Genomic DNA, 17299 nt, shown 5'->3' with positions numbered 1-17299 from the left:
AGTACTCTATCCTTTGACGTACTTGGCTTTTATATAGATAGAGAATTGCATCAGTAGTGAGATATCTTCTGGAGCAGTAGAAGGATTCCTCCATTTTCCCAGCAACCTTGGCCACAGACTTGATGTATTTGTTCCATTTCAGATCAGGAGTAAAGGTTAAGCCCAGAAGCTTATCAAAACATGGGGCTTCCCTTAGACGAGAGCCATCCATTACAATTGATGCCAGATGGGGAGCAGAGCGTTTATGATGTAAAGATAGGAGCTTGGTTTTAGATGCAATAAAGGTAACCAGCCACCTCTTCCCCCATTGTACCACACGCTCAAGATCAGAGAAGAGAGAATCAGAGAGAACATTGTCATTTACGGCCTTTGATGTGTTGCCATAGATGATCGTGTCATCAGCATCGATGTCAACAAATGATTTCAGTATATGTTTTGGGAGATCATTGATGTAGATCAGGAAGAGAGTTGGGTCCAGGATGGACTCCTGAGAGACTCCAGCATTAATACTGTGGGCTTCTGGTTTCTGCCCATCAACCACTACTCTTATGAACCTATCAGAGAGAAACGATTTAATGATTGAGAAAACATTTCCAGTTATACCGTAGCTGGAAATCTTATGAAGTAGGCCTTTATGCCATACCTTATCGAAGCCTTTGATATGTCAAGAGCAATTGCCCTGGAAAGGAAACCTTTGTCGAGAGATTCACTAATTCTATGGGATATAACCGTTAGCAAATCTGCTGGAGATCTAGCAGAATGGAAACCATATTGCATGTCACTAAGAAGGTTATTCCTGCTGAGGTGGTTAACCACTTCTCTATTTAATATGGATTCCAGTAACTTACTCGTGACACACAGGAGACTTATTGGTCTGTACTGAGAGGGAGATGACTTATCACCTATATTCTTAAATACAGGGAAAACTGATGAGGTCTTCCAGGGAGTCGGAAAGTATGGGAGCAAGATTTTTCGCCTGAATTCTTAAATACAGGGCATACTGATGAGGCTTTCCAGGGTGTTGGAAAGCACTTTTCCTTAAGGCAACGCAGTTTTGTAAGTATGGGGGCAAGTTCTGGTTGAAGCTTTTTTAACACTATAATTGGAATAACGTCAGGGCCAGTTGCTTTACTGGAATCAAAGTTCTTGATTAGCTTGGCAACCTCATGCGCAGATATTTGTATGTTACCTAGTGTGTTGTGTGTTATAGGAAGAAATACGGGGAGTTTTTTGCAAAGTTCTTTGCAAATAGTTTGGCCTTGTCTGATGCTGACGAGATGACCTCTGGTCCATTGATAATGGTTGGGATAGAATGCACGCTTCTGTTTAGGATCCTATTTGCTATTTGCCAAAACTTTGGATTTAACAGATTAAGCATATAGCTCTCTTGCATTTTTTATTACTCTTTTACAGTGATTGCTGGCAGTCCTGAAAGCAGTTTTAGTCTCTGCATCTATTACATTGGTAGCTATGGAAAAAGTTATTTCTGTTTGCGATGGCAGCAGTACATTCAGGGGAGAACCATATTTAAAACTATTTGTAAAACAAAAAATAAACAAAAAGTTAATTATGTACTGACATGCTAGGTTAAAAAAAAGATAATACACCAAAATTATGCAAATTCTTCAAGTATTTTTGTTTAAAAAAAAATCAATTTTTATCAGTGAAATCTGTCAGTGGCCATTTTTTAGGTCAGTGACCAAGGGACATAACTCAAACTTAAATATAATCAGTGGCTCTAAAGTATTTATCAATAAAATTTTAAAAATTTAAATACTGCATGAATTTGTTTGAATTTTTGTGTGCAGCCTTTTTTTTAACCTAACTGCATGATAAAATTTTTGTGCAATTATAATTTTTAAATATTAGGGTGAAACTTCATCAACACCTCTGAGCTTCTCAGCTATGGTCTTGTCAAATCTGCCACATTATGATTAAAGTAGATGACATTTGGCAGTCACCTCTCAAACTTGTTCAGTTACTGTGGTTTTCAGAACTAATTTCATTGTCTCATTTTCTACCATGTTACACCCTGCCACCATTTTTCTTAAATGACATTTGTTATTATTCTTACTTTTTTCCTGCTTCCCCTTTGATAAAATTTTACTGATAATGTTCCCTATATCCCACCTAACCCAGTGTTATTTTACTATTTTATGTTTTTTTTTTTTACTTAGGTCTGTTTGGTGAGGGCCCAGCTGATCGCCGAGAACGTCTCCGCCAACTTTTGGCACAGATTGGAGAAGACACAGTGAAAAAGAAGAAAATTGAACAAGCAGAACGAAAAAAGAAAAAAGAAGAGGTTTTTTTTTGTTTCTGTTAATATTTTCTTTTCTCTTTCTCTTGTTTTAAAGGTTTTTAAATAACAACAATCACTTGAAAAAAAAATTAGAAATTATCAGAAGGATTTAAAAACCTTACAATTGAAACAATTCTAAAGTTTACAGTGGTTAGTAATTACCAATTGCCTCATGCATGTCAGATTTGATAGGAAATCATTTAAATGTAGTGGACTGAACATCTTTTGATAAACAGGCTTATTTACCAAAATTTGTTTGTTTTTCAACATTCTCTGTTTGTGAGTGTAAGACAAATAAACAGACAAAAAGTGGTTTACTATTGCAGGAAAGCAGTTTAAAATTGTTTAAATTTTCACAATTGTTGGGAATAATTTGAAAGCTTTCAAATTATTTGCACATTTGTTGGGAAAAAGTTGGGTTGTTTGCAATGGCTGACTATTGTTTGAAGGGTTTTGTTTTTTGTAGTTGGTCTGATTTGAAAATTTATGACCGTCTGAATCACTCCAAAGTTTTACAACTCTCAAAAATTGTTGAAAAGTTTACGGTTGTCACAAACTATTCAGAAGTTTTGCAAACAGATGCTTGTGTTCTAAATGAGTTAAAAGTTTCCAATTGTCTGAAACAAGTTAAAAATTAGTTACTTTATAGAATGATTCAATCATTTGTCCAACAATCATTAAAATGGGTTCAAACCCATTTGTATGTCATTTTATTAAAAATGCTAATATAAAACTTTAAGTACATTTTTCTCATTTTCAACTATTTTGTCCAAACTAGTTCAGAAATGATGGCATCATGAACCTATAATGTGGTTAACGCATGCTAGTATCTAAAACAAACATTAAAGAAAATGATTGGAATTTAATTTGAGGAAAATTTATTTGTTAGGTGTATTTTAATTCATTAGAATCAGTGCATCTTTTTAAATGTTTATTTAAGTTAAGCAATTTTATTTTTGATTTGTTATTTTATTTTTTGAATTTGTATGAAGGGTTTGCGGAAGAAATTTATACTTGCTGATCAGAGCATGGACGGTGGAGGGGAGGTAACTTAACTAATCTCACAAACTGACTAATGTTTCGTTACTTTTTTTGTTTTGTTTGTAACTTCATACATTTTGTCATCAATGCTTTCAAGTTTAAGTATAATTAATACTTTACTCCAACTTAATACAAACTTTTATTATAAAATTTCTTCATCTGACGCATATACTATTAGAACTAAACATGCACACACGCACAGTTCCAAAACTCATATAATTCCATGGTTTTTTGTAGATTAGAGTTACATGTAAAATGATTTCAAATCAGATGTTTTTTGTTTAGTCTCGTATGTTGTATATTGAGAGGTGGAGGGTGATTGAGATGATGATTACATCTTGTAGATGGCGGAAGTAGTCTTGTCCTCTATTTTCAGCTTGACTTAAAACAAACTTGACACTTCATGCAAGTTTTTCCAACTACATTTGAATGGTACAATTAATACCATGGTTCATGCAATATTTTCCATGTTCATGAAAACAATAAAAAAAGTTTAGAACTTGTTTGCATGTTGTTTACAACCAGTTCAGTCACATGCAACACATCAAAGAGCTGGTGAAAGTGATGAGACAACAATGAAACACATAAACTCAATGCCATTATTTTCAGTTCGAAAAAAATGGCAGCACCTGTTATGCATATGTGTATGCGTGTGCATTAGTACTTTCCTAATATGGAAGAACAATAGAATTTATCAATTATAAACTTACAAAATATACAACTATTGAACATCTTCATATCTTTTTTTATACAAAGAATCTACTAAATATTTGAAAGAAATTGAAGTTCTAGGTAAATTCAGTTCTACATAACACTGCGAGAGGCTGAAGGTTCAATCCTCAGTGTGGGTGATATTAACAATACATCTATGACTTGTTTAAGACATCTACCTGGTCATGGCCACTGGAACAACAGCATGCCAGCCTGTGGATTAAGTCGTTTCACTTGAAATTCTGTACAGATTCTTGAGTTTGACAAGAAGAAATTCAGACGTTACATCAACCGAAATGTTGTGAAAATAACGTTCAAGACAAACAAAAATTTACTGAATATTTAAAAATATGAAAACTTTAATTAAAATTATAACTAGACCAAAAAAAGTGTGGTATGTTATTCATTCTACTGTGTTTTACTGTGGTTGTTATTTTTTTCATTATGTTTCACCGTTTCGGTCAATCTTAACTCATTCAAGTGCATTTTATTCTTGACAGCTGACAAAGATTGACAGTCTTCTAGTGGTTGAAGGTTCAATCCTTGCTACCGGCAATAATAATTAAGAATAATCATTACAATAATTAGCACTTGATATTTCGGCTATAGTCAATTAATGTATTAACTTCCAGCGTGGCTGCTACTGGCAGTTCCTTCATGTTTTTTTTCTCTCATGCCTATATCTCCCTTGTTTATGTATTCTTTTTTTATTATGTTTTTCCAATCTTTTTTTATTGAAAAGTTTTTTTCAGTTTTATTTTAATTAAGAATTATTGACATTAGTTTTATTTTTTTTAAGAATTATTAGAAACGCTCTTACTTTTTAAAGAATTACTGAAAGCAGTTTTCAAAATCTTTAGGGAATATGTACTGGATACTTTTTTTTTAGGATGTTTGAAATTTTTTTGTTTTGATTTCAATAATTTCATTTATTATTTTGACTTCAATGATTTTATTTTTATAGTTTCATAAACATATATATTATATAAATAAAATATTAAACTTTTATTTGTAAAATTAAAAAAAACGTATTTTCATAATTTCATAAACATATTTCTTATAAAATTTCAAATAGAATAAAAACTTTTATTTTTTAATTTTATTATTAAAATGCAAATAAAAACTAATTGTGTTAATTTTCATCTGTATGATTTTGTTAATTTTTATTGTATTTTTCAATAATAATTATATTTTATTTTGGGGCTTGTTAAGACAGTCGACAGATCGATTTATCAAATAAGGCCTCGTAAGCAAGAGTAGAAAGTTATACAAATAAGTAATTGCATTTTTCATAGATGTTTTAACATAAGCAGTAAGATTTCAAACACAAGGGAAATAAGTCAGAGGCTAAAAGGTTGACCACCTTTGAATGGCGGTCAACATTTTAGCCTATAACAATAAACTTTTTCTTTACTAAAAACACAATAGCAGTTTTTCTAATCAATAAAATTTCATAAAATTTGGATATATTATTATTTTTGACACAAAGATTTAGTAAGTAAGTAATTTAGTAAGATTTTTTATTACAACGATATATTTAAAAACGACTCTATTTTAACAAGCAGCTTTATTTCAATAAATCGCTTCACAATAGAAATATTGAAGAACAATAAAAGTGAAGGAACTGATTTGCCTTGTCACTGCTTCCAGTAGCAGGCACCCCGGAAGTTAGGAAGTATGTTAGTTGACTATAACCAACATTTCTTTTATTGATTGTATCAAACAAAGCTTTCAAAAACATTTCGCAGACCATATACAATATTAATATATCAATTATTTATTTATTATATACAATATTAATATATCAATTATTTATTTATTATATACAATATTAATATAGAGATCAATTAAAAAAATATATTTCTATGTGATAGCCTCCCTCAATATACCATATTGAAAGCCTTATTTTTTAATCATTATTTCTGAATTCATTGAATTCTATCTGAAAATGTTTCTAGTCTGATCTGACAATTTGTTCCAAAAATAAAATCACAAAAATACTAAAATGATTTGGTAGTCTTCTCTTCCTTTATTTTTAGGGTGGGTGGGTGGGTGGGTAGGGGTGCTGAATGTTCCTTGTTGTTCCCAGTTTACTGCACGTCTCAACATTTTGATTGAAATTTGTGACACAAAATCCCTTTTACACGCTGTGATGAAACTTCATTTCATTTTTTTGTATTTAAGGAAAACATCACTTGGTATCATGAAGGATCAGAGACACTCAAAGAAGCTCGCTACTGGCTAGCCCTCTACTCTGTTCCTAAGTAAGTCACTTGCATTAATGGACATTTTTTAAAATTTTCTTCCAAGACTTGTGGAAATTTCATAGCATTCCTTTACAATAAATAAGAATGTCCTTTATTTGTAATTGAGGATGAAGGTTCTTTAAATTTTTTTTTTAGATGGAGGACTTTTTTGGACAGATAATATAAACCTTAAATGAAGAACACAAATATAAAAATCCTCCCTGCCCAACAAATAACGCGCTCTCCTAAATCTTAAAATGATAGCAGATTAAAATAAATTAAAGAATTTTAACTATCTTGACCAAACTGTCTCCTTCAATTATACAACATTTTAACATGTAGGCACATATACACCATGCACACAAAGCAACAACAGTCATAGAAGTAGTAAAGATGATAATAATCATAAAACCAATTTATGTAATTACAAAATCAAAAATATTAGGTTGGTGCAACTTCAAAAGATTATAACTCCTTTCATAATAAACTTTATTAATCGAAATAAGGATCATTAGAATCGACACATTTTTGCCAACGAAAAACAAGTTTATTTATCCCATTAGCATAGAAATCCAAAGTTCTGGAAGCAATGAAGTCATTGAAGGCCGATTCGACATCATCTTGGCTTTTGAAGCATTTTTTGCACAGGAAGTTGTTGAGATACTTGAAAAAGTGGTAATCAGTGGGCAAGAGGTCCGGTGAATATGGTGGATGAGGCAGAATCTTTTAACCCAATTTGTTCAGCTTCTGCAGGGTCAGTTAAGCAATATGTGGGCAAGCATTGTCATGGAGGAGTACAGTCACCATAACTTTTTATGGTGCAATTTCAGCTTCAGTAAGTGTTGTGGAACTTCTCTGGCATCCAATCACTGTGCCGAACGTTGCCGGTTGTTGTAGAGGATCCACTTCTCATCACACGTCACAATCCGCTCGAGAAATGGGTTGTTTTTGTTGCGAAGAAGGATTTTTTTTATTATCATTCAAATCATGTGGCACCTATTTATCCAACTTTTTTGACTTCCCTATTTGCTTTAAATGGCGAACGGCTGTTGAGTGGTCGACCTTGAGTTCAACAATAACTTCTCATGTGTTTTCAACTAAGACTTTAAAATGTTCATTATCAACCGCAGTCGGCTGGTCGCGATCATCTTCATCTTCAAGGCTCTCGTCACCATTGAAAAATTTCTTGAACCACTGTTAGTGGTTCCTGGGCCAAACGTATGATTGATATCACAAGCTGTCTCAGCAGCTTTTCGGCCTAGTTTGAACTGGAACAAGAAAATCATGCGGATTTGAATTTTGTCCATGCTGTCGAAAAGCCTGCAAATAATGAATGAAGAGATTGAGAACGGTAATAAATAACACGATTCGATACAGCGAAAAATGTGTTTCAAAATGTTATATATATATATATATAATATATGTTATATATATATATATATATATATATATATATATATAAATGAATTAATTCAAAAATCTATATATCTATAAAAGTGAAAGTGTCTGTGTGTCTGTGTACATTTCCCTACGCAATAACTCTGCCAATTTTCAGTCTACAGACTCGAAATTTGATATACAGGGTAGTGAGATTTGGGAAAATCTTTATAATCATTTTTCGGCCAGAAATTTGGCTGTTAAGGAGTCAAAGTTCAATGAGTTGACTTTTAAGAACTCTACCAAACTCCTCTGCCAATTTTGCATCTAAACACTTGAAATTTTAGATATAGGTTCCTTGGACATGGATCTAACTTAATAACTTGATTTCAGCTCAAAACAATAAATGTCAAGGGGTAATAATAGGGGTCAAAGTTAAAAAAATTTGACCTCTGCAGTCTCTATCAAATTACTCAGAAAATTTCTGGTCTAAACATTCCGTACATTCATATCTGATTTACCTCTGCACTCCATGTTTAAAAAGGAAGTGTCCTCTATAGTATCAGATCTGACCGAATGGTTAATTGTAGGCATAGACCAATTCATACCATCTAAAAAATTCCAACAAAAACCTAACAGCCAGCCATGGTTCTCCCCAGAATGTGTTGCTGCTATCGCGTACAGAAATCACTTTTTCCATAGCTACCAACGTAATAGATGCACTGAGACTAAAGCTGCTTTCAGGACTGCCAGCAACCACTGTAAAAGAGTAATAAAAAATGCAAGAGAGCTATATGCCCAGTCTGTTAAATCCAAGGTAGATGATCAGCGGCTTGGTTCCCACCAGTTTTGGCAAATAACAAATAGGATCCTGAACAGAAGTGTGCGTTCTATCCCAACCATTATCAATGGACCAGAAGTCATCGTGTCAGCGTCAGACAAGGCCAAACTATTTGCAAAGAACTTTGCAACTAATTCTACCCTATGCGACAAAGGCCATCAACTCCTCATATTTCCTCCTATAACACAGAACACGCTAGGTAACATACAAATATCCATGCATGAGGTCGCCAAGCTAATCAAGAACCTTGATTCCAGTAAAGCAACTGGCCCTGACGGCATCCCAATTATAGTGTTAAAAAAGCTTCAACCAGAACTTGCTCCCATACTTACGAAACTGTTTAAGCGCTGCCTTAAGAAGAAGTGCTTTCCGACTCTCTGGAAGACCTCATCAGTTTGCCCTGTATTTAAGAATTCAGGTGATAAGTCATCTCCCTCTCAGTACAGACCAATAAGTCTCCTGTGTGTTATGAGTAAGTTGCTGGAATCCATATTAAATAGAGAAATAGTCAACCACTTCAACAGAAACAACCTTTTTAGTGAGACACAATATGGTTTCCGCTCTGCAAAATCTACTGCAGATGTGCTGACGGTTATATCTCACAGGATTAGTAAATCGCTTGACAAAGGCTTCGTTTCTAGGGCAAGTGCTCTTGACATATCAAAAGCCTTCGACAAGGTATGGCATAAGGGACTACTTCACAAGATTTCCAGCTACAGTATAACTGGAAATGTTTTCTCAATCATTTAATCATTTCTCTCCGATAGGCTCATAAGAGTAGTGGTAGATGGACAAAAATCAGAGGCCTGCAGTATTAGTGCTGGAGTTCCTCAGGGGTCAATCCTGGGCCCAACTCTCTTCCTGATCTACATCAATGACCTCCCTAAACACATACTTAAATCATTCGTTGACATCTATACTGATGACACGACCATCTACAGCAACACATCAAAGGCTGTAAATGACAAAGTTCTCTCTGATTCTCTCTCCCCTGATCTCGAGCGCGTGGTTCAGTGGGGGAAGACGTGGCTGGTTACCTTTAATGCATCTAAAACCAAACTACTATCCTTACATCATCAACGCTCTGATCCCCATCTGGCATCAATTGTGATGGATGGCTCTCGTCTGAGAGAGGCCCCGTGTTTTGACAAGCTTCTGGGTTTGACCTTTACTCCTGATCTGAAATGGAACACGTACATCAAGTCTATTGCCAAGGTCGCTGGAAAGATGGTGGGATCCTTCTACCGCTCCAGAAGATATCTCACTACTGATACAATTCTCTATCTATATAAAAGCCAAGTATGTCCAAGGATGGAATACTGCTGCCATATCTGGGCAGGAGCTGCTAAAAACAGCCTGTCCTGCCTTGACAGAGTACAAAATAGACTTTGTGGCTTAGTGGGTGATGCCCTTTTCTCTACCCTGCAACCTCTCTCCCACAGAAGAGACGTTGCGAGCCTATCCTTGTTTTATCGTTATTTTCATGGCAGGTGCTCGTCTGAACTCCAATCCCTGGTCCCCCCTCGCCAAACTTTCACGAAAAACACCCGTCTAGCTGAATCCACTGTGAAAAATTTCCCCCACTCTATATCTGTGCCTAAATCAAAATGCGGATTTCATGAGCAAAGCTTCTTTCTTAGAACTGCACGCCTGTGGAACTCTGTTCCGTCTGCCTGCTTCCCTCCGGACTACAACTTGGATGTCTTCAAGTCTAATGTTAACAAATTCCTAATGAACCGCCCCCCTAATTAAAAACTTCATAAAATCTCCTCACTAACGTGATGTACTTGCAATAACCCTTATCCCTGAGTGGCTTCCGGGCCTTGATAAGTGGTGATCACTGTGTAAAAAAAAAAAAAAAAAAAACACCCATCTAGCCGAATCCACTGTGAAAAATTTCCCCCACTCTTTATCTGTGCCTTAATCAGAACGTGGATTCCATGAACAAAGCTTTTTTCTTAGAACTGCACGCCTGTGGAACTCTGTTCCGTCTGCCTGCTTCCCACCGGACTACAACTTGGATGTGTTCAAGTCCAACGTTAACAAATTCCTAATGAACCGCCCCTTAAGTAAACACTTCATTAAATCTCCACACTAACGTAATGTACGTACTTGCAATAACCCTTATCCCTTAGTGGCTTCCGGGCCTTGATAAATGGTGACCACTGTGTAAAAAAAAAAAAAAAAAAAAATTTGAAATTTTACGTAAAGGATATTCAGAGATAGGGCAAGCTTTTTAATCGGTTTGGGTCAAAAATTTGAGCTACGAATATATAAATCTATGTATGTATGTTTGCATGTCTGCCTAAAACTTTCGACAGAAGCAACAAATTTTCACAAGATTAGTATCGTTTTGAAGCTCCACCTTTCAGATGACAAATACTGAAAAATTGGCTAAAAACATTAATTTCTTCACCCTCAACTGGGCACTTTTCTACAGGGAGTGGTCACTTTTTTCACCAATGTTTTCGCAAGTCATCCCCTCTTTTCGATTGTCTAGCCTTAATTTAAACCTACATCACTTCCGGTTTGGCGGCAAAGACGTCACATTTTTTTCACGTTCTTTTCCTCCTTCGCGGTACGGGTTTGAGCCTCCCTTCCTAATACCACTTTTTTTTTTTGCGCTCAACGCACACCTCCAAAGACCCGGGCAATGCCAGTCATATATAAAAGTAACATATGTGAGAAAACGATATTGTTTTTGCACCAACCTAACAATTTGATTGTCTATTATGTTCAGTAGCCTCATAACTCTTGCTTCCTTTATTTTGTCTTAGTCGTCATATTCCATGAGGGATGTTTCTGGCAAAGGGGGAAGAATTGTTGTTTTCAGAATCTACTCATCTAACACTTATCGTTGGCTTTTTTTTTCTTTGAAGCGGCTTTTTTGTTGTCTTTTTTAGCACCTTACATCAAGTGGTTTCATGCTTTGTCAGGGCTTTAATGTTGCAAGTGAAACAGTTGCATTTGTGAATGATCTTTCCAAGTGACAACTGAAAACAATAAAACACTTATCTTTTGGCGATTGTGATTTTTTTACTGACAATTTTATGAAGTCGATTACTGAGTGAAAAATTGTCTTTTCACTCTTTATTTTTTTAATAAAACAATTAAAGTCAAATTATTTAAATGATAAAAGTTTAATAAAACAATATACTTTTATACCGAACCAGGTGATACCCAGAAACATGTGTCCATGGATAAATTTTATACACATAAAAATATTAAAGAAATATTTAAATAAAAGAAGTATTTGAATATTTAATAAATAACTAAAAAAAAATCAAATAAAAAATATGTCCCATTTTAAAAAAAGGGGCGACACAAAACATAACAAAGGGGAAGTAACTCTTCATCACTTAGGAAGCGAAAATGAAATACAAATAAGCAGCGTTTTAAAACCGTTTACATTGCTAATAAAAAATAACTACAGATCTTCGATATAAGGAAATTTCCACAGATTTTCTATAATCAGACAATTGTTATTATCTACCTAAGATACTTGCTATCAGCTTTTAATTTGGTCGAATTTATATGCATTTATTTATGGATATCAGTAATTGTTTTAAATTTTTCTTTCTTTTTTTGTTGTTGTTTTTTTTGAAGAGCCAACGCCAGAATAAAACTTCAGAAAGAAATGAAAACGTTACCAAAAGCCCAAAGAGATGCCAAACTGCATGATTTGCATAAAAGAATGCGGGTAAATTCCTTTTATTTTTCTTAGAAATTCATTTATGTCTTCTTTGACCAACTAAAAATGGGGATTTGAGGTCTTTTTAGAATTTGCAAAATTTTAGTTTAATTTATAAAAATTAATATTAGTAAAACGGCACAACATCCAAGACTCACAACTTCTGGCTAAGAAATCGTTTAAAAGGCAAAAATCTGTTCCTGATTAAACGATTTCTTTGTGATATGCAACAAGTAAAATTGATTAAGTGGGGGTTTATAGCCATACCCATTAATAGAAATGTGATGTTTTATCTTCTTCTATTTGTTATTTTTTTTAACAATTCTTTTATAAAATTTATTTTCTTTAATGCTATTGCTAATTAAAGAATGACAGACTCATAAAAATTTTCTTTCAAAGTGAAGTGTAATAAATGGATGGACCTCAACCACTCAGTATCATCGTAAAAGCGAAGGACCTTGATATGATTGTGGATAAGAAAAGAAGTTAACCTCATTTCTTGGATGGTCAATTTATTTGCGAATCATTCAAAATATAGGCCAGATATAATGAGTTTCTTTGGAGAAGGAAAAACAAGATTGTGGGTAGAAATTCAAGTGTCTATTAATTATTGTCCAGGAATTTGATCATTCCCAAAAGACCAGGTCCAAACTAAACAAAACCAACCTGCCTTCTCCCTTGAGGCTTGCATTTACGAACATCCGTGGGCTTAGAACTAATTTAAATGATGTCGAAGCATTTCTCCTAACAAACACCCCGGATATCTTAGCACTAAGTGAGACTAATCTACACTCCTCCATCCCCTCTAACTACTTTAACATGCCTGGATACTTCCCACTCTGCTGTAAGGACTCTGATAGACATATGCACGGGTTTGGAGTATATATTCGAAACACCCTTCCCTTGACTAGAGAAACTAAACTAGAATCGGACGATGAAGCCTTTATGTGCTTTAGACTTAACATGCAACATAACATTAGCTACTTTTATTTTCTCTACCGCTCTTCCTCGACCCAGGACTGTACCCTCATAAACAAAGTCTCTGACAGCATAGATACAGCACTTTCCCTCGACACTAGCGCACAAGTGCATGAATTGGTGACTTCAATGTCCACCACAGCAACTGGCTTGGATTTTCTACTCGCATAGATGCGGCTGGTACCACAACATATAAATTCTCTATATCTCATTCCCTATCACAGATGGTTACATTTCCAACCTGTTTCCCAGACCAGCAAGAACAACACGCTTCACTACTAGATCTGTTTCTGACCACGGTTCCCAATGACAGCCCACTTGGGAATGCCGATCATGCAGTGGTAATGGTTGAAATAGCCCTAAACTTTAGAGCCAAAACTGAAGAGCCACTGCTCAAAACAACGAGATATTATAAAAAGGCTTACTGGGAAACCATCAGGGATCTCCTCAGGGACGCCCCATGGCAAAATATCTTTTCACTTCCTGGTGAACATTGCGCAAATGAGACCACTGAATGGTTCAAAACAGAAATTGGAGCACCTGTTCTCATACACAAATTTTATAGCAAGCCCCACTCTCCCCAATGGTGTACTTCTACTTGTGCAGTTGCCATAGTGCAAAGGCAGCATGCGTACCGCAAATTTAACCGACATAAGTCCAGATCAAACAGGCAGAAGTATATAGAAGCCAGAAGTAACTGTAAGAAAGAAATAGCGACAGGTAAGAGAGAATTTACTGAAACCACCAAAAAACGCATTAAAGCACAGAAATTAGGAACTCGCAACTTCTGGAAAATCTACAACAGTGTAGTAAATAATGGGCAATCAACAATCCCCCTACTAACCAACAATCATGCGGTTGTTTGCTCTGCAACTGAGAAGGCTAACATGCTTGCCAGTCGGTTTGTCTCCAACTCCACACTGGACCCTGCCAACCACTCCCTCCCTGACTTTCCTTTGCGGACAGACACCACAGTAGACGATCTAAAAATCACCCCTTCTCAGGTGCATGTTGTCATAAGAAATCTTTACACTGTCCTATTAAAAAAGCGCTCTGCCGAAGTAGCTCTAGTTCGCGCCAAACTTTACAACAAATGCCTTAATGAATCTTGCTTTCCTGACTGCTGGAAAACTGCTTCTGTAGTGCCAGTTTTCAAGAATTCTAGCGAAAGAACTGACCCAGTAAATTATCGCCCCATTAGCCTCCTCCCACTTTTCGCCAAAATATTTGAGACCATAATTAACCAAGCTCTAGTCCATCACCTTACAGATGCTAAACTTCTGACTGACCAACAATATAGATGTAGGCAAGCCCATTCCACAGCAGACATCCTAACTGTAATCTCAGAACGTATATACCAGTCACTGGATAAAGCGGGGAAGGGTAGAGCGGTAGCTCTAGATATATCTAAGGCTTTTGACATGGTATGGCATGAAGGTCTTCTCAGGAAAATCAGATCATACGGTATCACTGGAAGAATACATAATTAAATCCTACTTAGATAAGAGAAAAATCCAGGTTGTCCTTGCCGGTCATACATCTAAACAATATGATATAAATACGGAAGTGCCTCAGGGGTCTATCCTTGGACCTCTGTTATTCCTAAGATTCATAAATGACCTCCCTGACAAAATTGCCTGTGAGATGGGTATGTATGCTGATGACACAACGCTCTATAACAAACACAGCAGGAAAACAAATGAACACATATCTAAAGAAATGGCAGAAACAATAGAGGATGACCTCCAATCTGTAATGGAATGGGGACATAAATGGATGGTCACATTCAATGCTGCCAAGACTAAACTCGTTTCCTTCAATAATTACAAGAAACCTTCTCTAACACCAATAGCAATGGCCAATGACTCTTTATCTGAGAATACATCTTTTAAACTCCTTGGCCTAACGCTCACAGGAAACATGAGTTGCAACGATTACATTGAGAGTATCGCCAGGACCGCTGCTAAGAAGGTGGGTTCTCTACCGTGCTAGAAAGATACTAACGCCCGAAAGTATCCTGTACCTCTATAAGGCCACCATTTGCCCATGTATGGAGTATTGTTGTCATATTTGGGCTGGTGCATCTGCTACTAGTCTCTCGCTCCTAGACAAGGTTCAAAAGAGAGTCGCCAATCTGATAGGTGCTGAACTGTCATCTAAACTTAAGCCTCTGCCCCATCGACGAAACGTTGCATTTCTCTGCATGTTCTACAAGTACTTTAATGGTGAATGCTCTGACGAACTGCAAACACTTGTGCCCCCTCGATGTAAATACCCCCGACAAACCCGACAAGCAGCTAAATCCCACCTCTACACAATAGAGATCCCTAGATGTAAGAGAGCTTTCTACTCCAGTAGTTTCTTCCCCAGAACAGCTAGACTTTGGAATTCCCTTCCGGGTCTCTGCTTCCGCAACTGTACTGACATGCAGAAGTTCAAGTGCAACGTGAACCGACATCTTGCTGCCCAACTCCCTACACAGTATCTCTGATGCCTATGTCCCTGATAGTAGCCCCTTACAACAAAGTGGCAATGTGCCTTGTTTGGAGTGAAAATGTAATAAAAAAAAAAAAAAAAAAAAGATAACCAAATTATTTATTTTTCTACTCCTACGAAATGGCACTTGGGAAAATCCCTTGCTCATGCAAATGAAGCAAGAAGAGGGGGACCCTCCCACTTGAGTGATGGTGAAAAGTGAAATGAAGGGTGAAATCTCAGGAAAATCAGATCATATGGCATCACTGGACGAATACTCAACATAATTAAATCCTTCCTAGATAAGAGAAAAATCCAGGTTGTCCTCGACAGTCGTACATCTAAACAATATGATATAAATGTGGGAGTGCCTCAGGGGTGTATCCTTGGACCTTTAATATTCCTAATATTCATAAATGACCTCCCTGACAAAATTGTCTGTGAGATGGGTATATATACTGATGACACCACGCTCTATAACAGGCATGACAGGAAAACAAATGAACACATATCTAAGGAAATGACAGAAACACTAGCAGACAACCTCCAATCTGTAGTGGAATGAAGACAAAAATGGATGGTCACATTCAATGCTGCCAAGACTAAACTTGTTTCCTTCAATAATTATAAGAAACCATCTCTACCACTAATAGCAATGTCCAAAGACTCATTATCTCAAAGTACTTCCTTTAAACTCCTCGGCATAACGTTCACAGGAAGCATGAGTTGGAGCAATTACATTTAGAACATTGCCAGGACTGCTGCGAAGAAGGTAGGCTCTCTCTACCGTGCTAGAAAGCTACTAATGCCCAAAAACATGCTGGTGCATCTGCTACTAGTCTCTCGCTCCTAGACAAGGTTCAAAAGAGAGTCGCCAACCTGATAGGTCCTGAACTGTCATCTAAGCTTCAGCCTCTGTCCTATTGACGCAATGTTGCATCCCACTGTCTGTTCTACGAGTATTTTCATGGTGAATTCTCCGATGATTGCAAGCACTTGTACCCTCTCGATGTAAATACCCCTGACAAACCTGACAAGCAGCTAAATCCCACCCCTACACAGTAGAGATCCCTAGATGTAAGAGAGCTTTCTACTCAAGTAGTTTCTTCCCCAGAACTGCTAGACTTTGGAATTCCCATCCGGGTCCCTGTTTCCCCAACTGTACTGAAAGTGTAACATGAACAGACACCTTGCTGCCTAACTCCCTACATAGTATCTCTGTAGCTTATGTCCTTGATAATTACCCCCTACATTAAAATGGCAATGTACCTTGTTTGGGGTGAAAATGTAACAATAAAAATTAAAAAAATGCATTCTCCTGTTGAGAGTGATGGTCAGAGGTAAATATTTGAGGAAGAAGAAGAGGAAAATTTTTTTGGAGCTGGAGAATTTCAAAAACTGAGTTTTCTGAGAATTGTGAAATGAAGTTCTGGGGATCGGAAATGGAGTTAAGCCCACCTGATTCTCAGTATGCTGAAAGCCAAAATAGCCTCGAGGACACACTCTGCCAACTGCCTGGCGTTTTCACACCAGTCAGATAGAAACTCCTGACTTAAGTCTCATTCTATTTTAAGCCCCTGAATCTACACTGTAAAGAGACAAGCCTCAACTTTACTAATGGAAGCTGCCAGTCAGAAATT

The 17299-nt window shown here is 36.3% G+C and overlaps 1 protein-coding gene across 1 annotated transcript in view; it reads left to right on the top strand.

Annotated features, from left to right (window-relative positions):
• The window catches only part of LOC145288407 (U4/U6 small nuclear ribonucleoprotein Prp4-like), a 73936-nt gene that overhangs the window by 23620 nt on the left and 33017 nt on the right, over positions 1-17299 (top strand). The window contains exons 5-7 of the mRNA XM_080136327.1: positions 2178-2302; positions 6236-6315; positions 12122-12215. Of these exons, the coding sequence (XP_079992453.1) occupies positions 2178-2302; positions 6236-6315; positions 12122-12215 (299 nt within the window). The remainder of the gene's footprint in view (positions 1-2177; positions 2303-6235; positions 6316-12121; positions 12216-17299) is intronic.

The sequence above is a fragment of the Euprymna scolopes genome, chromosome 2 (genome assembly GCF_053919585.1).
Source record: "Euprymna scolopes isolate OS-2025 chromosome 2, ASM5391958v1, whole genome shotgun sequence".
Taxonomy (NCBI): Eukaryota; Metazoa; Mollusca; class Cephalopoda; order Sepiida; family Sepiolidae; genus Euprymna; species Euprymna scolopes.
The sequence above is the reverse complement of the archived record's forward strand: the minus strand, read 5'-3'. Positions and strand labels throughout refer to the sequence as shown.